We start from the raw sequence: 20,617 nt of genomic DNA, 5'->3' as shown, positions 1-20,617 counted from the left end.
CAGATTTCAATCAGAGAGTGCATTTAAAGCCAATGTGTGGAATCATTAAATTCTTTTTAGTGGCTTTTATTGATGGACTAGAGATGAACCCCTCCATCTTGTAATAGCAGGAACCATACCTGCCTCTCTTCACTCCTGCTCTCTCACCTCTACCACACTAGACTCTCTCCAGACTGCCCTTACCTCACCATACTTGAGGAAAAAGCCAGTGTCCTTGGATTTAAAAGCAGATCAGTTACACAATAAGGAAAGTCCTACAATGTTTCTCAAAATAGGGACATTTCCTATGCACCTCCTCATTATTTTCCAGTGTCCCTGCTTATATCCTACCTGTACTGGCTAAGGGAGTTGTGTTCACAAAGAAGTGTTGGGGAATCTGTTTTGATCATTAATATCTATCTTTTTATACTCCCTTTTGGTCCCTACAAAGAACTTATTAGATTTACAATTTAATACTTTTCCAGCCTTAAATGAAGTTCCACATATCCCTCCACCCCTTCCTGCTGAAAAACCAATTGGGAGCACCTCTGGGATTGTTGCTGGAAAGCCTAGTAATGCCAAACAAACAAGAAAAGGGGTAAGTTGTACCTTTATTACATCCTTTAGTTAGCAAAGCAAACAGTCTCTTGTAACAAATTGCTCATTGTGAAATAAGTAGTTTCGGGGTGGGGATGTTACTCACAATTATAAAGCATTTCATATTATTTTCTTCCATATTTTATTTTTTAATCAGGCTACATCATTTAGGTTGTTGTCAATGCTGGAAAACACTTGGTTGATTTAGATTTACACTTTGTTATGCTTTGATCATGTTTATCTTCTGTTTTCTGTACTTTAGCAGTTGTAGTCATGCTCCCTGGGGTAAATTTTCAAAGCCTTGCAGAGGGCATTAAACTGATAGGATTAACATGGCCAAATTCCCACACACCCCTTTGAAAATGCATCTTCTGTCTTCAGAAAGGAGGCACCTCTCTGTCTGTATGCCAGTCTGAGAAGTAAAAAGTTGCTTCAGATGGTAAAGGGGAACTTGACAGCAGTCTTTTCTCACCTCTGGCTGCATTATATAGACATTTTCCACCAGTTTATCCAGAGCCTGAGAACAATAATTTATTCTCAAATGCATCTCTTCTACTTTTCACTCATGATCAGTGATGTGCTAGTAGCAGAAGATACTAGTACGTCCCACAAAGCTGTGAAAATGGGGATTCTGCATATCCCATCAGCTGTGACCCCTTTGAAAATGCAGGGGAAAAGTCTAAATCTAGAGTCTTGATGACAAAAATGGAAGAGAAATCAGCTAAAGCAACGAGCAGAAAAGAGATGAAACCAAAAGGCCCATATGGACAAGAACAGCAGACAGAGCGCCATCAGGCATCAGGGCTGGATTAACTTTTTGTGGGTCCCCCTCGGGAATGAAGGAGCCAGGGGCAAGAGCACAGTGGGCAGGGTGGATTTGATTTAAATCAGGATTTAAATCACTAGTCAGGAAGACTCGATTTAAATCATGGTTTTCTAGAAAAAAGTGCATTCTTGTTGGTTGTTATAACCTTAATACATATTCTTCACAACTCAGATAGATGTAGGTTTCATTTTTAGAAGGTACACACTATACATTTTTTAAGTGATTTATTTTGAAAACTTTTCAGATGAATTTTACAGCTATATTAGAAAATTAATGATTGTTTGGTTATTTGATTTACCAAAGATAATCGAAGCAGATATTTATGAAGTCATTGGGAGGTGAACTATCTCCAATTGAACAGGTTAATCATTAATATATGGAGGATTTTCTTGCCAGGCTGTATGAGGAGGAGAATATCACCAGACAGACATTTAAATTGTTTTATTTAACTAAAACAACAACATTAAGTATTCTGGATTTTTTTCTTCAACAGCAAACATGCTTTTTTTAAAAATATTATATGTCCCTCGCTTCTCACATTTATCTCCAGACTTCTTCTCCTTGTCCAGATCTATTCCACCCCCAGCAATCTTCTATTCATTGAACTTTTTGAAACTTTGCACTTTTAAAGAGAGGTAAGGGATTGACTCTGTGTACACAAATTTGCAGAGGGACAATAGAGTTGAAGTCTGTTATTCTCACCTCTATATATTATGTATTTATTTAAAAACATTTTTGCTGTTAACAAGCATGTTATCTCTGGAGACACAAATCCACAGTTTGAGAACTGCAAAACTAAGCATCTCTGATGGTATTCTTCTAGACCAGTGGTTCTGAAAGCCAATCTGCCGCTTGTTCAGGGAAAGCCTCTGGCGGGCCGGCCAATTTGTTTACCTGCCGCGTCCGCAGGTTTGGCCAATCACGGCTCCTACTGGCCGCGGTTTGCCACTCCAGGCCAATGGGGGCTGCAGGAAAGGCGGCCAGCACATCCCTTGGCCCGTGCCACTTCCTGCAGCCCCCACTGGCCTGGAGTGGAGAACCGCAGCCAGTTCGGAGCCGTGATTGGCCAAACCTGCGGATGCAGCAGGTAAACAAACCTGCCTGGCCCGCCAGGAGCTTTCCCTGAACAAGCAGCGGACCGGCTTTGAGAACCACTGTTCTAGACTGAGCACTGAGTCCCATTGTGTAGATAGAAAGATTAACCTAAATAATCTATACAGATGCTCCTGGAACCTCATAAAATTGCGTCCCTAATCCATGAACTATTAGAACTCATTTACAAAACTTTTTTTAAACATTACATGAATATATTGTCTCATACTATAGAATTAGAATTTATAATACGTATTCCATGATGACATATAATGTATCTTAATTAAAACTATCTTTAGATAGGTTTTTTTCCCTCAAAAATCCGATTTAAATAAAAAAAATCCAATTTTTTAATTTTTTTAAAAAGTGATTGATTTTTATTCACCCTGACAGCGGGGCATGCTGTGGGGGGAAGGATTGGTCCCCATCTGGAGTGAGGCAGGGGCCAGGGGCAAGATGAGCACAGTGGGGCATGGTGGGAGGATTAGTACCTGCTGACTGGAGTAAGGCAGGCGTTGGGGGCAAAAGCACAGCCGGATTGGTCCCTGGAGCAAGGCAGGGGCCGGGAGTAAACTGCAAGCACAACAGGGCTGTGGAGAGGGTAAACAGGATCTCCCACCCTTGCCCACATAGAGCGGGTACCTACCTTCTCCCCGGTTCTAGCCCATTCTCTTCATCTCTCTCTGCACTGAGCACAGGGCTGGGGATGCAGGGTCTGGGAGGGAGTTAGGGTGCAGGAGCAGGCTGGGGATTGGGGTGCAGGGTCTGTCCAGGAGCTAGGGTGAGGACTCAGGGTTGGGGAAGGAGGCTGGGGTGTGGAGCGCTTACCTGGGGCAGCTCCCATTTGGTGTGAGGGGTACAGGAACTCCCATTTGGGGCTCAGGGTTGGGGTGGGGATGTGAGGGGGCGGGGGCAGGGCATGGGATATGGGGGGGCTGGGCATGTGGGGGGGGTGCAGGAATCAGGGCTCCAGGTGTGTGAGGGGGGTTCAGGGATGTGGGGTCTGGGTATGTGTGGGGGTGCAGGAGTCAGGCCAGGGGGCTGGGGGTGTGTGAGGATGGTGCAGGAGTCAGGGCAAGGGGTGTGGGGGGACTGGATATGTGTGGGAAGTGCCAGAGTTAAGGGGGCTGGGGGTGTGTTAGGGGGTGCAGGAGTCAGGGCAGGGGGCTGGGAGCATCCCCATAATCCCAGCCCACACCCCCAGCCCCCTGCCCTGAGTGGCTCATGGCAGGAGGTGAAGGGGCTATGCCCTGATCCCAAGGCCCCACCCCCATCTATTCTCTGACTCCTCCCCTGAGCAGCAAGCGTGCTGCGGCTCTGCTCCTCCCCGTCCCTCGCGCCGACAAACAGCTGTTCAGTGGCAGGGAGAAGGCGGGGGCAGGAATGCAGCACGCTGGGGGAAGAGGCAGGGGAGGAGCTTGGCTGCTGGCAGAGCCTTCCCTGGTGCAGCAGGAGCCGGTAGCACCAAGCTTCTGTCCCCTCAGGAGAGAGTGGGGGGCAGAAAAGAGTGGCCAGGCTGGGACCCCTTTGGAGCATGGGCCTGGCACCATGGCGCCAATGACACCATGGTAAATCCAGTACTGTCAGGCATGGAATTCCTGTACCCCTGGGGATGAGTGCAAAGCATCATAGGCCATTATAGCAAAGATAGCAAACCCTCATATTGCAGAGATTTTTTTTTTAGCATGGAGTAATCTATAAAAGGATGTGGCTTAGAAAGGCAAAATAAAAACCAATGTCTTGCCTTCTTTTCCCCTTGCTTTGATTCTCTTCTCCATGGTCATAGATTCAGAAGTTTCTTATCTGCTCTCCTCCTCTAACCCCTCTAACTTGCCTGAGTGACCCCATCCCATCTCCTGATCTCCTTCGTGCCTCTCATTCCCTCCCTTACTCTTCTCTTTAACCTCTCAGTCTCTTTTGATTGCTTCTCTTCACAATACAAGCATGGTTTCGTCTCTCCTCTCTTAAAAAAACAAAAAAAACAAAAACAAAAACATTCCACCCTTGATCCCACTTGCCTCTCCAATTACTGCCTCCCTTCTCCCTTTCATCTCTAAGGTTATTGAATATACTACTTACCATCACAGTCTGGAGCTCCTCTCCCCGAGTTCCTGCCTAGACCCTTTCCAATCCAGCTTGTGCACCTTGCACTCCACTGAAACTGCTCTCACCAAAGTTTCTAAACGCTTCTTCCTAGCCAAGGCTCAAAACCAGTACTCCATCCTCATCCTTCTTGACCTGCCAGCCACCTTCAACACAGTGCACCAAGCTCTTCTTGAAAATTTGTTCTCAATTGGCTCCTGTGACTTGGTCTTCTCTTAATTGCTCCTTCAGTGGATCCTCCTGATCCCCCCTCTGGCTTTCCAGGAGGACTCCACAGGGCTCTGTTCTTGGTTTCTTTCTCCCTTTATACCTTATCTCATCCACCAACACAAGTTCAACTACCATTTCTATGCTGACAACTAACAGAGCTACTTCTCTACTCCAGACCTGTCTCCTTCTGTCCAAACTAAAATCTTGGCCTGTCTGTCTGACATCTCCTCATAGATGTCTTGCTGCCAAGCTCAATATGGCTAAAACAGAGCTTTTAATCTCCCCCACCCAGGCCCCCCTTTCTTGATCACTGTGGATAATACCACTAACCCGCCTGTCACTCAGGCCCATAACTTGGGTTGTCATCTTCAACTCAAACCTCTCTTGAAGTGCTCACATCCAGGCTATGTCTAAGTCTTGCAGATTCTTTCTGCATAACGTCTCTAAGACGTGGTCTTTCATATTCACCCACACAGCTAAAACCCTTGTCAGGCTCTCACCATCTCAATTGCTGCAACATCCTTCTTTCTGGCCTTGACAAATACAGTTTTGCCCTGCTCATATCCATTCAGAATGCTGCTGCAAAATCACTTTCCTAGCCCATTGCTTTGACCATGTCATCCCTCTCTTTGCATCCCTTCCCAGGCACCCCCTTCTCTATCTATCAAATCTAAGCTACTTGTCTTCACTTTCAAGGCCCTTCACTACCTATTCCCACCCTACCTATTTTCTCTCATTCAGTATTGAAAAGTTGACTCCTGCCTTCGATTAGGCCATGATGCTAGCCTCCATCGCCCATTTGATAAATTTTCAAACAAGCACATTTTGTGCTTTCTCCCATACTACCCCACATACTTTGAAGTAGCTCCCCATAAACACCTGCAAAACTAACTCATTATCCTCCTTCAAATCCCTCCTTAAAACTCTAATTTGCCATGATGTCTGCAAAAAACTTGACAATAGGTAGGCTGACCATTATGCTGACCAATATTAATAGACTCATTGTTTCGTTATATTCCCCCATCTGTCTGTATCCCTCTCTTGTCTGTTGTCTTATACTTAGATTGTAAGCTCTTTGGGGCAGAGGCTGTGTCTTTATTATGTGTTTGTACAACACCTAGCACAATGGGGTCCTGGTCCATGACTAGGGCTCCTATACACTATGGTAATACCAATAATTATTAATAAGAAAAAATCCTCACCACCATGGATGACATGATCGCCCCATTAGCTGCATGGCAAAGAGAGCCATTGTCTGAAAGAGAATGGAGAAGAGTCAAGTAACTTCGAGACAACACAATTCTGATCTAGGCCATCCCCTGCCAGTGCAGGTTTCTTCCATACAATATTTTTTTCTAGTGCATTGTTCAATCTACTTTTTATATGTCCGCAGTGATGGTGCTCCCACCACATTTTTTGAGAGAGAAATATTATCCCTCAAGCTAAGAGTTATTATATTTATAATTTTCCTGATATTCAGCCTAAATTTTCCCCTTCTTAAATTCATCCCAGGGCTCCTATTAATATCTCCTTGTACAGCATTGCCCTAAAAAGTTCCTGTTTGTAGACTTCTTTTGGCCTCTGATCTGAAGTTCTTCTCTGTTTAGTACAATTTAAATAAGAAAGGCATCTTTTTAAACAGTAACCTGTTAATGTCTCTAAAATAAACTGAAATTGCATTTTTGTGTTCTTGTAGGAATCTGAACATTCAGATCCAATAGGTACTACTTGGGCAGAGTTTGTGCTGCCCCTCAGGTGAGTAGAATTTCTAAGTAACAATTTCAGGGGTCTGAGATTAGCTACTGGATTGTTTTGCTTAGTTGGTCTAGTATGCATACTTATCAACTGTATATTATTAGGACAGTAGGCTTGTGTAAGTTGTGCTTTTGATATAATCACTAATAAATTAGGCATGCACCCCAATAGCCAACTAATGTACACAACATTGTGGCTAATTGGTATGGTGGAGAAGAGAGGCCTTTAGAAAGATTGCAACTTAGCTCTTCTCTTATTGTTTGACTGCCACTCTGTTCTCTCAGCTTTAGCCCCTTCGCCCATAATTGAAAGCAGATAGAACGGGAGACCATCCTCTCCTCCACAGAAAAGATCATCAACAGCTATCTTCACTTGCTCTTGTGGCTGGGCTTGGGCTGTGGGAGCAAAGAGGGACCCGTTGCCCTTCTAAGAATTGTTGCTGAAGAGGAAAGGAGCCAGGTCAGCTGCCTTTCTGAAGTTCTAGATGCATTATGTATAATACCTCCACTGTTTGCTTACTCTTCAGTCCCAAGACCCTAGTAGAACTGTGGGAGGAATGACAGCCTCCCTAACCCCTTCAGCAACAGGAAGAGGAGTAGCACCCACAGGCAAAAGGAAGCAGGCCAGCCCTGGATCAGGGCTCTACTGACTGCCAGGGCCAGGTTGGTGGGTGGTAGAAAATCTGCTGCTAAGCTCATGCCATTTAGGCACTGATATCTATGTATGGATTTTATAGTTGGTAGTGTACCAAAGCACAGAGTTTTACTGTATTACCCTCTCCCTCTTCCTATATCAGGAGGCTTGAGCTGATCCTCGAACTAAATTTACTCTGCTTAGGGTATCATGATAATAAAGCTCTGTTTCTGTTATGAAAGTTTAAGTGCATCTCCTAATGTTAGAATGCTTATCAGAAGAATTTCCTTGAGAGCAAATGAGATGACTCATTGTTTCTCTTTATATGTGATCACTTTTTGCCTTTATTTAGTTTTAGATCACTCTTGACCTCTCCCTTATGTTCTCTGTGAACCCAGTAGATAGAAATTCTGTCCCCTCTCTTTCTGCTCAAGTTCACAAAAGACCTATGATTAATAACAACCCTGTGATTTTTCCAGACATGAGATCTCTTAGGCTGGATATTTGATAATATCGCCTCACAAAAAGTGGGCTGAAAATCTGGTTATTTTTGTGGTTCAGATTTGGAACAGTCCTAATTGTGTTTGCCGTTTTAGATTAAAATACTTATTTGGAGGGAGGTTAGGGATGGGGTGGGGTGGGGGGAGAAATTGAACATAGATGGAAAGATTTATCTCATTCATATATATATATTTTTTTTAAACAAAAGTGAGTTGAAGGGGGCCGTAAGGCCTATTAACTGGTGCTGAAATGACAGCTGGGTTTCTTAGGGACAAGAATAGGAAATTCTGAAAAAAGAGAGAAAGGGGTAGAATAAATATATTCAAAATAGTTGAGAAAAGTAGTATATAACCATTTTCCTACTCGGTTCACTTACTCTTTTAGAAGGTTATTTTCATAATGAAACGATATCTGGCATAAATCCTCACAAAACTGTGTATAGACTAGGACCCATCTTGTAATAGCAATAAGGAACATGTGGAGGGTGCATTAATAAGCTTATTAATACTCTTCTCGAGTGGTTGAAGGCACTTGATGAAAATACCAGAAGCACAGGCTAAAAGCCTATTAATACACATCTTGTTGTGGCTTATTGTTATTACAGACCTTTTGAGAATTCATGCTAGTGAATACTTGTTTGTGTTGAACTAATGAACCTCTTAAAAAATGCCAGAGAAAATTGTAAAGGAAACATGTAATATTGTGGTGTTTATAATATCAGTGTCACTATATTCAAGGTTGCATAAAGATTTCTCCGTTATTTAAAAAAAAAATAAAAAAACACATCCTGTTTTTGAACAGCATTAGTGCCTATCCAGTTAGGGATACAAAGCTGAAATTTGACAGGAAAGCAGTCCTTATTGACAGGAAAGCAGAGTGGTACCTTTGAGTACACAAGTTATTAATTTAGCCACATTCTTAGCCTTTGAAAATCACACTCCTTGAATACACAGTATAGGCAGCACCATTTTTTAGCTCTTTTACATTTTCAAGTGTACAAGTTACTTAGGAGACTGAGTCCTATAGATGTTCAATGGGAGGTAGGCTCCTAAATCACTTGGGCACTTTTGAAAATTTGTACTTAGAACTTAACCAGGAAGCCTGGACATTCTGAATGTAGCTTTCTGTACAGAATAATCTCATTTCACAAGTGGCAAATGGTTGATGATGTCTGTTATCCAAAGTAGGGTCTTGTCCCATCAGTATAGCTGGGGGCATGACTTGGTTCACATGACAGGATGTTTCAGGTAAGTGAGATCCCAAGAAATGAGCCAGACTGATTCCCTAAGTCCAGGTGAACCAGCAATGCTCATCAGGTCTTCAGCTAAAGCACCTCATTGAAAGCACTTCAGCTCTGGGTGGCTTCAGACAAAGCACTTTAATGGTAGGTGGCCTGGCTGAAGTCTTACCTAGTTAGAGGGCCCTGGGGAAGCCAGCCAACGAGCCAGCTCCCTGTAATTGGAACCGGCCAGCAGAATTTGAAATCTGCAGTCAAGGGACCCTACTGAGAAGGTTTCCTTGATTATTCAGTTCCCCCAATTATCCAAAGGTTTCAGGTGTTTCCAGAGAGCTTCAAATAATCCAGATTCTACTGTATTGTTCTTCCTGTTTCAATTAATCATATTTCCCTATTGAATGATGTGTGGCTGTCTCAGAGATTAGAGGGTTTTATATGCTCATTTAAAATGCACACTTCTCTGGATCATTCAACCAATCTCTAGGCCTGTGGATGGAAAAATTGTACCAGCTCGACTGCCTGCACCTAAAGGCATTCCTAGAAGGCCACCTCCACCAAAACACTCTGGAACCAAGACCTCTTCCCAAAAGGACCCTTTTTGTCGATCTTCATCTGACCTGGCACTCCATAAAAGACATGACATCTTTGGAATTGGAGTCAAGAGAGCAAAGAGTCAAGTTTTAAAAAATCAAGACCCAGCATTACCGCCTCGACCTAAACCAGGACATAGTCTGTACAATAAATACATGGTGAGAGTGGAGATATTGTGCCTGGCTTTTGCATATAGGATAGAGCTGTTTCCAGTACAGAGTATAAGGTGCTTTATTGTGAGGGAGGAGTCTGCTGCTCCTCACCTTCAGCATATTTTCGTGGTGGTAGTGTTTATCTATCTATCTATATATATATATCTGCCTCCTTCTTGACCTTCTCCACAGCCTTTGGGTGTCTTGTGAATGAACCAGGGGTTCGAGGAGGAAATGGAAGCTACACTGTGGGGTGAACAAGGTCTGAGATATGTGAAAGGCCTCTTGTCCCCTCTGATCATGCACCCTTAGCTGGTTTTAAACTCTGACTTGCATTGTATAGGTGGTATTTTTCAAAGGCACAAATGGCACTTAAGTGCTAAATACCCATTTTCATTTAAAAAAACCTTTGAAAATCTCTCTCTAAATTGTTTGTCCAGTGGCCAAAATGCATAGGAGGGAAAGGTGGGTGTATCTATATTACATTGCATCACTGTATAGGCTCTTGTGCTCATGCAGCATGAATTTCAGGTGTTTAGTAGCATGAGAGCTCATTTGATTCGTGAGTAATTTGTCTGGATTTTTGTTTAAGCTGCCGGTGCCTCATGGAATTGCCAAGGAAGATTTCTCTCCTAGAAATCCTGGAGAACTCAGCTGCAAGGTAAAAGAAATTCTCTCTCTCTCTCTAACGCTAAATCATTAGTCTTTTTATTATGTTAAAGCATCAACTCCTTTAAGCTTTAAAGGTGACACTCTGAAAAATGTAATATTGGTTTATTAAATCTCTTGGTTTCAAAAAATGTTGCTGTACCTTAAAGCGTGGGGATGTTCTTGTGCTGCTGGAGCAGATCGACAGCAATTACTTCAAGTGCCAAAAGGGAGGGGAAACCGGCAAAGTGCACTTGTCTCATATGAAGATAATCATCCGCCAAGATGAGCATCTGAAAAGCAAGCAAAAGGTAAACATTAAGAATTAATTCAATCTTTTTAGATGGTAAACTCATCTGTGCAGGGATTGTGCCTTGCTATGCATTTGTACAATGCTTAGCACAATTCAGGCACAATGGTGGTAAAATGATTAATAATAAGAATAGCAACTCCAAGCTCTCAGCAACACATTGATTGGATCTAGACTGTTCTCAGTGGTACCAGATGACAGAACAAGGAGTAATGGTCTCAAGTTGCAGTGGGGGAAGCTTAGGTTGGATATTAGGAAAAACCTTTTCACTAGGAGGGTGATAAAGCAATGGAATGGGTTACCTAGGGAAGTGGTGGAATCTCCTTCCTTAGAGGTTTTTAAGGTCAGGCTTGACAAAGCCCTGGCTGGGATGATTTAGTTGGGGATTGGTCCTACTTTGAGCAGGGGGTTGGACTAGACGACCTCCTGAGGTCCCTTCCAACCCTGATATTCTATGATTTTATGAAACGTGTGCATTTTTTATTTAATACATATTAAGAATACATTTATTTCCAGTACATTGTTATTCACATTGCTCAGTTTTTGCACTGTGTTCATGTTATGTACTCTTTGTATTGAATTGAATTACATTCAGATAAAGCAATTATTCATCAGCCCTCAATATTTCCCCTATAAACTTACCCCAATACACTCAGAAAAACCAGTCTCCCAACCTTTTTGGATCATCTGATGAAACTGCTCTCTTTCTCTCTCTCTCTGTTGCAATACCCTACTATGGAATCTCCCCTCTAACCCAGCCATTCTCCCCCCAACTCCTATATATACACATCCTTCCAGCAATGTGCTGCTCTTTAACTAGTGAACCACTGATGGGCTACTAGCTGATGATCTTACTCTGACGAATCACAGTGGGCTGAGGTAGTCTCAGTTTGCAATCCATGGCTAGATCACTGTGTGAGGACCTGCACTGCAGGGGTGGAGGTATGACTGGGAGGATATTTCTGTGTAGGCAGGGCTAACATGCGGCGCATTGCTGAAAGGGCAGAGTGGGGGCTCTCAGCTGGTGAACTAAGGTTTATGAATGAATTTATGATAGCCCACTCTAATCAGTTTAGGGCTGATTTAGTGTGGACTTAAGGGCAAACCTTAAAATGGTTGAGGGTGACTAGTATAGAGACACTCAATCACTGGTGCTTCAAGTTAGTGCAATAAAAGCAACCAAAGCGCAACTAGTTGAATGCTGTACTGTAGACAAGCCCTGAGAGAATAAGTCAGAATGACTTCTGCTGACCCTGATTCAAGCACCTAGAAGTGCTTAGCCAATCAGGAAGCCAGTAGGAATATCATATGACTATAGCTATTTGACTTTAACCATGCAGCCAATCCCAGCTCAAAATTCACCAGCGTTTCAAAATGCATGAAAACATTTTGTCTTCCCTAGGGAAACTTCATTTATATGTGTGTGTGTGTGTGTGTGTGTGTGTGTGTGTGTGTATATATAATATATATATTCCCCACAACTGCTCTGAGCATTATTGATGTGATGTTTAATGTGTGGACAGCTGATATCCCATCTATACTAGGGCTCACAATGTTGCTAACATTTGTTCATTCTAACATTTGTTAGAAACAATGAGAAATTTTTTAGAAACTTTTCCTAGTGTAGAAAAGGAACTAGTCAATGTAAAAATGCATCCCCAACTTAACCAAAATTTCATGGATATAATAAATGTTCAAGTGAAACATCACATGTTCACGGAATCTGTAAACTCAAAAAACTGCAAATGTTTAAATTTAATATCTGTTTAGTTTTACATTGAATATCATGTGCCGCCCCAACCAAATCATTTCAGTAGAGTATCTTTATTTGCACTGCAATGTAGAAAAACCTCTAGATTAACATTTCATGAGCCAAGTGTGTTATGGAGATGACATAACTGATGGCCATAAACAAAAAAGGGGGGAAGATATAACTGCTATCAAGCAGCAAAGTCTGGCGCTCCTGGAAGAAGGAAAAGTTACTGTGAGAGTCATTACTATGACAGAAAAGGGCTATAGAGATTTTAAGGGGTATAAAGGAGGTACCATTAGAATAACATGGCAAAAGTCTCCAGATAGTGTGTGCTGCAAAACTCAAAATTGTTGTAATACAGTCGGATAAGAGGTACTGGATATGAATACATTGCATCAATTTTCCTCTCATTTAAATTGGTTCTACACCCGGGTGACTGCATTCAATGGAATTACTTTTGATTTAAACCAGTATAAGTGAGAGAAAAATAGGCACATTAATGTATGAGTAATAATAACTCCTTTCTTTAAAGGTGACAGTCTGGAATCATACATGCATGATGGAATTGTGTACAAAGCCAAAAATCTTTCAGAATCAATAATGGAATGTTCATGTTAATATCTTTCATGATTTCTAAATTGCTTGTGTTTTTTGTAAGGATTCAAACAATATTGAGAGGGTTTCTGACAAAAGTGCTCCTCATGCTGTAGTGCTGCATGATTTTCCAGCAGGTGAGTGCACATAAATAATACCAATAAGTGTATAGTTTGACTAATAGTGTAAAATGTGCTTCCAAAGCAGAGAAGAAAATAGTCAAAACTTTTCTTCTGTTCTTTGGAACACTGAGGTTTAAAGGCATGTAGCATTTTGATTTTCACAGGAATTTGAAATGTGATACAATTGCAGAGCCCAGGTTGCTAAGTTTGGATCCAAACTTACCCTGAATGTGTGGATGTTCTGATCCATGGTTTTAGCTGAGACCAATTTTGAGTTAAAGGTTACATATCAAATCATATACCCATGTTAATAAAGACTTTTAAAAACTGATTCAACTTTTGGGTATGGTGTATATTTAATAAGCTTTTACTTAGAGAAATTCACTGCATTTGACACTGACTGTAACTGAAATGATGCTGTCTTACAGAGCATGCTGATGATTTGGACCTCCATTCTGGAGAGACTGTTTATCTTCTGGAGAAAATAGATAATGTATGGTACAGAGGAAAACTTGAGAATCGCATAGGGATATTTCCTGCCAACTTTGTTAAAGTAATTGTATGTAACCCATTTCCACTGAAATATAGTGTATTCCACTCATGTTCATGCTCCAGGCCTAATTTACTTTCTCTCCTGTGCATTTTATTGCACTTGTTATCTAGGTAAATTTTGCATCAGTGCACAGAAGAGAGATCAATTTGTTTGTGTGATATTAGAAATCTACTTAATCTTGCAACTCTGCCCAGCCATTATAGGTATGATTCTCATGTTAATTTAGAGTCAAGTAAGAGAATTGCAGCTGTTACTTAAGAAATGCCCATAAATCACCCCTGACCAGATTCTGTTCTGTTTCATCTGGGCAAATTCCCATGGGAGTTTCCCTGGTGTTACAGAGCAGATTATTTTAAACAACTACACTTAAGCAAAAAGTCCCATCAAGGATTTGCATTAAATGGATTGAGAGTATTGGGATGCCTTCAACCCTCTCAAGATGTGCACCCTGACATGGTATGTTGTTACTGAAGTATGTTTTTAAAATTGCAGAAGACAAGTTTATTTTAGAAAAACAAAAACAAAACCTCTTGAATAATACACGTCACCAATAAAAAAGTTCCCAAAAGAAAACAAATTAGAACCTCTAAAAGGAAGGGTTACTTTGTACAATAAGTGTAATCAAACCAGTGGTGAGGAAGTATTGAGGAGATAACACCATGGCTGTTAATTTTTACTGGATAGCCTGATCAGTGCAAAGAGACCTGGATAAGGGAATCTGAGACACAGGACATAACAGACACCATATTTCTAAGGATTTGTCTACACTTACAGCTCAGAAGAAGCTGGGTCGCTGTAGCAGTAAGTGAAGATCCTACCTATGCCAACGAGAGAGCTTCTCCCATCAGCGTAGGTACTCCCCCGCCCTGAGAGGTGGCAGCTATGTTGACGGGAGAAGCCCTTCCGTCAACATAGCACTGTGTACACTGGGAGTTAGGTGGGTATAACTACATTGCTGAGGGGATTTTCCACACCCCTCAGAGATGTAGTTATACAGACATAAATTTGTAGCGTAGACCAGGGCCTACTGATAGTGGTATAGAAACTTCCACTTCATTTATGTATCTTTTCAGTCATCTTGGGGATAGTGCACTGATCAAGGAAGTTAAGAGATCTGGATTCCATTCCCAGCCCTGCCATTGTTTCAATATGTGACCTAGGGAAAGCAATGTCACATTTCTGTGGGCTTGTTTATGTGTTTAAGGTGTGATTTTAAACCAGTTTAGTTAAAATGGTGCCAAAAGCTTTGTGGATGTGGTGATTTTGGTTTAGCTCAAGTCCGTTAGCAATCAACTTTAGCTAGTCCAAAATAACCATGTTTATACAGTTGTTTACACTGGTTTAACTAAATTGGGTTAAAATCACACCTTAAGTTACACATGCACAACTTACTTTTGGAATTGTTGCCTGCTACATGAATAATTTTCAATATTAATGTGAGGCAGTCGTACATCAGAGGCTCTGATTCTGGTTTTTAACAGTTTAGGTTTGTGAGTTATAATATGCTGAATACCATTACTGAATGAAAAATATTGTCTTAGTTGGGAATAGTGGGGCTGGGGGGGGAGGTGGGGAGTGTTACTCCAACACAGGACTAATACTGAGATTTGTTAGGTAAACAGACTGCACCCTTCACCTTCTTCATGTTTCCAAACAAACATTATGTAATCCACAATTTGATTTCTATTGGTGGCTAACTTTTAAAACAAAGTTTTATTTTGTTTTAAAACAGTGGAGTGAACATCATGGGCCAAATTCAGCACTGGTGTAAACATGCACAATCCTGTTTGAAACAAGATTATGTTAACATGAATTAGGTAGCTTTTCATTTGCATCAGTGGGGTCTACTTGGAGCAGGTAGAGAATACTCATGATCCTCTAATTTGCACTGGGACCCCATATAGACAAGCCCAAAGTCACTGGAGTGTGCCAGGCCTGCATTTGGCTCACTCTGTCAGAGAATACTGGAAGTGTTAGACCAACACACTGTGGGCTCCAGTAGTTAATAAATAAGCGAAAATGAACCTAGGCACGTGTTCCTGAGCTGCTCCCATTTTAAATTTTTCTGTGTACTCAGGAATGATTCTTGCTTACTAATATTTAATTTTGAAATTTTATTTTATTTTTAAAAGTGAATTAAACTCTTAGTGCTAAAAATATTTTCTTTGCATTTTGGAAATTTAAAAAAAAATCTGTTGGGAAGAGAGAACGCTTTATAAAAAAAAAAAAAAAAAAAAGCAGTTAACAGAGATAATCAGTTCATTGGGGCCAGACATTCAGTATTGATACAAGGGCCAATTCTGTCTCTGTCTGATAATGTTAAGCTGGATATCAGCATGAGGTCTAGGCATCAAATAATAATACTTAGCATCTATGGTACACTTCAAACATTAACTAATAAATCCCCATGATTCCCTTGTCAGGTAGTCATTATCCCAAAGTAAATCATGTCCCAATCCAGCACCCACAGATGTTCAATGAAAAGACTCCCATTGATTAGTGAGGGAGTTGGGTCAGGCCCTCAGTGAGTAATGAGAGAGCCAGGACTACAAACAAGGTCTTTAGGCTCCCAATCTTATGTTTAATCCACTAAGATGTGGTGCATATTATGCAGTACTCTTGTGTGATAAGAGATCAAATGATGACTGTGATGCTATTTTTAAATGAAAACTTAAAACCATATACATCCAGGGTCCCTTGGTTAGTTTACAGCTTACAGCTCCAAATGTGATAAGGAAGAGGGCTTTTGGTGACACTTAACCTCTTTATACATTTTGTCTTTGCATGCAGACCGAAGTACAATTTGAGACGTGTTTGTTTGTTTGGGGGTACAGATGGTAAAATCTGGACGATCAAAGCCAGGAATGGATGTTTCTAAACAGTAATCTTGATAATTGTGAATTGCGCTAGCAGATAATAGATTACAATATCAATTCTGAGCCTGGAGCCAAAAGCAACTGTGTGTAGTAGTATCCAATTCCATTTTCTACCAGTGAACAAAGAGGCAGATAACAAAGAGGACTGTTGCTATTAAAACACAGTAATGTAAATTATGAAACGTTGTTGTTTGTTTCCATAATGTTGAATAGCAATGATGATGCATCATTGGCATCAAAGAGTTAGTGATTATATCAAAAGAGCGCCCTCCCCCATGTAGCCAATGATCAGAACATTCCAGTGATTATGTAGTGCCATGTGGATAGGGTGACCAGATAGCAAGTGTGAAAAATCGGGACAGGGAGTGAGGGGTAATACATGCCTGTATAAGACACAGGCACCTATGTAAGACAAAGCCCCAAATATTGGGACTGTCTCTATAAAATCAAGACATCTGGTCACCCTATGTGTGGCATCTGCAGCTGAAACTGCAGTGTAATTGACTAATTTGAATGGAGAATATTCTAATTTTGACATTAAATAAGCTCAGTTTATGCCACTGTAATTTTAAGATTGAGTGTGTATTGTTTTTTATTTTGTTTTGTTTTGTGGTCTTCTCATTATTAGATTGATGTTCCAGAGGAAGAGAACAGGAAAAAAGTATTGTTTTCATCAACATGTATTAAGTGAGTTTCATACACATTGTTGCTCTCTTGTTCATCTTGACATATATGAAAAACAAATAAGCAGAAGGATTATGTTTACTTCAGATTTACAGAGGCATTAGCGTTAATTTAGTCTAACTCTGATGCACCAATATTTTAGTTTATGCTGTTTAATTTTTGCAAACTAGGAATATTTGAATAAGAATCTTTCCATTTTTTGTCTCATTCATATGAAATTAAGCACTAATTACTGTAAAATAGAACAAATATTCCTGAAAGATGCCTCAAAACAATGCAGTTTTATTTTTGGCAGGAGTATAAACAACAGACTGAACTTCATGGATTTAAGAAATGGCAGATGACATTGACTTTGAAATAAATCTTTTTTGAAATCTGCTTTTTTGAGATACTGAGAATAGCTACTTCTAGGGCTTGATGCTGAGAAGGTCTGTGCACCACCATTCCCATTAATTGTACATGCTCAGCACCTCACATGACCAGGCTTGAAAATTATTATAGACTTATTTTAATACAGAAAGATTACGAGAGGCAGTATCTTTCCTGGTTCAAATGGATACAACTTGATTTCAGTTGCATTCCATAGTATCATTTTTGGACAGTGCTAGTTTGTTGACTTACATGATTGTTCACTTGCAAAGTGAAAAGCAAAATGAGGCAGAGGTGGGTTACACAAAACTGTCTGAGCCTTTCCCTTAAAGGTAAAGTTAAAAATAATGTTTTAATTTCAAATTAATAGTAGAACTATTCAAACTTTTCTGGTAGCTATGACAGCCACTAGAAAAGATCAACAGTAGCAATCTGATTTTAAAAGTCCCTCCATATCACCCTCTTTTAAAAAAAAAAAAAAGGGGGGGGGAGGGGGTTAAATTTTAGTGAAATAACCTGGAAAATTTAAAATTGTAAAGAAGGTTGACCAATACGTGATCAGAGTTCAAATGGTATCACAGAAAGAGGTGGGGAGTAGGTGGGAATTCCTCTTTACACCTGTCTGACAATCTGCTGGGGTTCCCAGAACTATGAGTTTCTGTGTTACCCCTCTCAGCCTCAGCATAGCAGCAGCAAAATTCCCACTTGCTATGTGTCAGCTCTCTGACACACTGGCTTGTCTGCCTTGCCAGCAAACTTTTTAGGACTCTGCCAGTCCAAACCCTGACTCGACAGTAACAATCAGTGAACCCCATTCCCAAGTTCCTCAGAGACGTCTTTCTGCAACACTCACAAAATCAAGTTAACTGGTCCTTTAACAAGACAGTACACAGAGGCTTATTACCTTCACTGGGGTTAACCAACAGTCTGTTTCAATCAAAGCGTTGAGTTGGTTTATGGAATAAGTAAAAGAGGTTTGTTAACAAAAGGACACAGGTTTAAGTGATACCGAGTATAAGGAATCAGGGTAGAAATGGTTACAAACAAACAAAGTAAAAATATGCTTCTAAGCCTAAAACACCTTAACGTACTAGTGTTTTTTCTTCAAAGCGGTTTTTCTCACCATAGTCTTTCTTCCTGCATGGCTGGCTAGATCTTTAGCTAGGACCCAACACATGGAGCTGAAAGCGCTTGGTTTCTTTGATTCCGATGGTAAAGGATAACTCAGGTGTTCGCTTCCCTCCTCTTTATAGTCCAGTAAACCTTGGAAATGTATTCTTTTGAAATGCATCCTCAGATAAAGTTCCTTTCCCCTTCTGGGTGTGGACATCATGCTGTCTGGTGTAGATTCTGCGCTGGTTCCTCCCTTGCTGGTGATTTTTACAATGCAAATTATCCCATCCTGCAACCTCTGATATAAGTGACTAGTCCAATGAATTTGGCCATACCTGATCTGAGACGTTGGCCTCTTTCCTTTGTCAGGAGAAAACCTGTTTTTGAACTCTCTCTGACATCCCTGGTTTAAACACATTTTAGTCACATATTTCCAGCACATCTGTACAGTTCTTTGTGGGTTAACCATACCTTCAATGAGCAAGACTATTCATGATCAGTGAGTTATTAGTTTTCTAGTGATATATTACGTGCCACCTTTTGGGAAAATAGCATGACAACAGAGTGCCATCTGGCATTGGCGGGGCTCTTAGGGTCACAGCCTCCTTCACCCTGTATTTTTGGGATGGTACTAAATGATAAATAATTGGTGCATTCAGTGATTTTAAATATTGCTACACAGCAACTTTATGCTCCAGTTAAATGAAAAAAAATGGAATTCAGCTGTGTAGTATCCTGCTGTAAATTGTGAAGTTGTCAGAGGCATTGATTTTTTTCCCCTAGATTAAGAGTTTATATTTTCTGAAATCCACCATGGAAAAATAAAGCTTGTCCCAATAGAGGAAAATTGTTTTCTCTCATACAAAACATCATGCTGCATTTTCAAGGTTTTTTGGGGTGGGGGTATGTGAAGCTAGCATTTCACGGTGGCTTATCTATCAAACAGACTAAATAAAAATGTGATTGCAGTCATTGCTGATGTGTCTCTCTTCCCCCCGCCCCCGCACCCCCCCCAAAGATGGACTACAGGCTGTCCTGCTATAAAAAAAATATTTTAAAAGCCTGTGTTGCTCATTTTTTTGTTTTTTAATGTGGCTTCAGCTGAATAAGACAGCATTACTTTTCCTTCTTTGTGTATTTCTTAACTTGGAAATATTCAATGGGCCAGCTTCTTAACTGTGCAAAACATGAGTTCACAGGAGCAGGGTGGCTTCAAGTCCTGATCCTGGGCAGGCCAGCCAGGAAAATAGACCTGAAGCAATTTAAAGTAGCTCTCCAGGATCACGGTGCCAGCTAGGGATCAGCCACAGCACTGCACACTCTGCCTCACTCCCTCCCACTCCTAGTGTCCTACAGCCTGCTACTCCCCACCCATGATATACACCCTGTTGAGAGGTGGGGACTAGATAATGCAGAGTTAGGCCAGTGGATAGTTTGTACCCCATTAGGGCAGCTTTCTGCCAGCTTTGTGCTAAGTACAACCTTTAGGTCCATTTTTAACCATTCTGGCCAGAAAAATATAAATATGGTGGTTTTTGCTTCATGCTAACTATTGCGGATATCCTATGCCATTTGTTCTGGCTATGTAGTGCCCAAGACAAGAAATACAATGACAAAAATGTTAAAAGGAATATGTAAAGCCAACTCATTCTTTTGTGTTTGTGCAGGGGCCCGAGATGCATAGCTCGGTTTGAATATATTGGAGACCAGAAAGATGAGCTAAGTTTTTCAGAAGGTGAAATTATTCTTCTTAAGGAATATGTAAATGAAGAATGGGCCAGTGGAGAGCTGAAAGGCACATCTGGAATTTTCCCCTTGAACTTTGTGGAAATTATTGAAGATCTGCCTGGATTAGGTACAATATATCAGCACTCTCTAAGTATGTAACCTAGAATAGAGCCACAGCGTATAACATTTAG

The 20,617-nt window shown here is 40.9% G+C and overlaps 1 protein-coding gene across 7 annotated transcripts in view; it reads left to right on the top strand.

The window, feature by feature from the left end:
• Nucleotides 1-20,617, top strand: part of SH3D19 (SH3 domain containing 19) — a 140,954-nt gene that overhangs the window by 109,613 nt on the left and 10,724 nt on the right. For all 7 annotated transcript variants that reach the window (XM_043513127.1, XM_043513126.1, XM_038400496.2 and 4 more), the window contains 9 exons: nt 465-577; nt 6,504-6,562; nt 9,418-9,682; nt 10,269-10,337; nt 10,495-10,635; nt 13,046-13,118; nt 13,532-13,662; nt 17,161-17,219; nt 20,366-20,553. In XM_043513127.1, the coding sequence (XP_043369062.1) occupies nt 465-577; nt 6,504-6,562; nt 9,418-9,682; nt 10,269-10,337; nt 10,495-10,635; nt 13,046-13,118; nt 13,532-13,662; nt 17,161-17,219; nt 20,366-20,553 (1,098 nt within the window). The remainder of the gene's footprint in view (nt 1-464; nt 578-6,503; nt 6,563-9,417; nt 9,683-10,268; nt 10,338-10,494; nt 10,636-13,045; nt 13,119-13,531; nt 13,663-17,160; nt 17,220-20,365; nt 20,554-20,617) is intronic.

This window comes from Dermochelys coriacea, chromosome 4 (genome assembly GCF_009764565.3).
Source record: "Dermochelys coriacea isolate rDerCor1 chromosome 4, rDerCor1.pri.v4, whole genome shotgun sequence".
Classification (NCBI taxonomy): domain Eukaryota; kingdom Metazoa; phylum Chordata; order Testudines; family Dermochelyidae; genus Dermochelys; species Dermochelys coriacea.
This window is presented reverse-complemented; position numbering and strand designations above follow the sequence as displayed.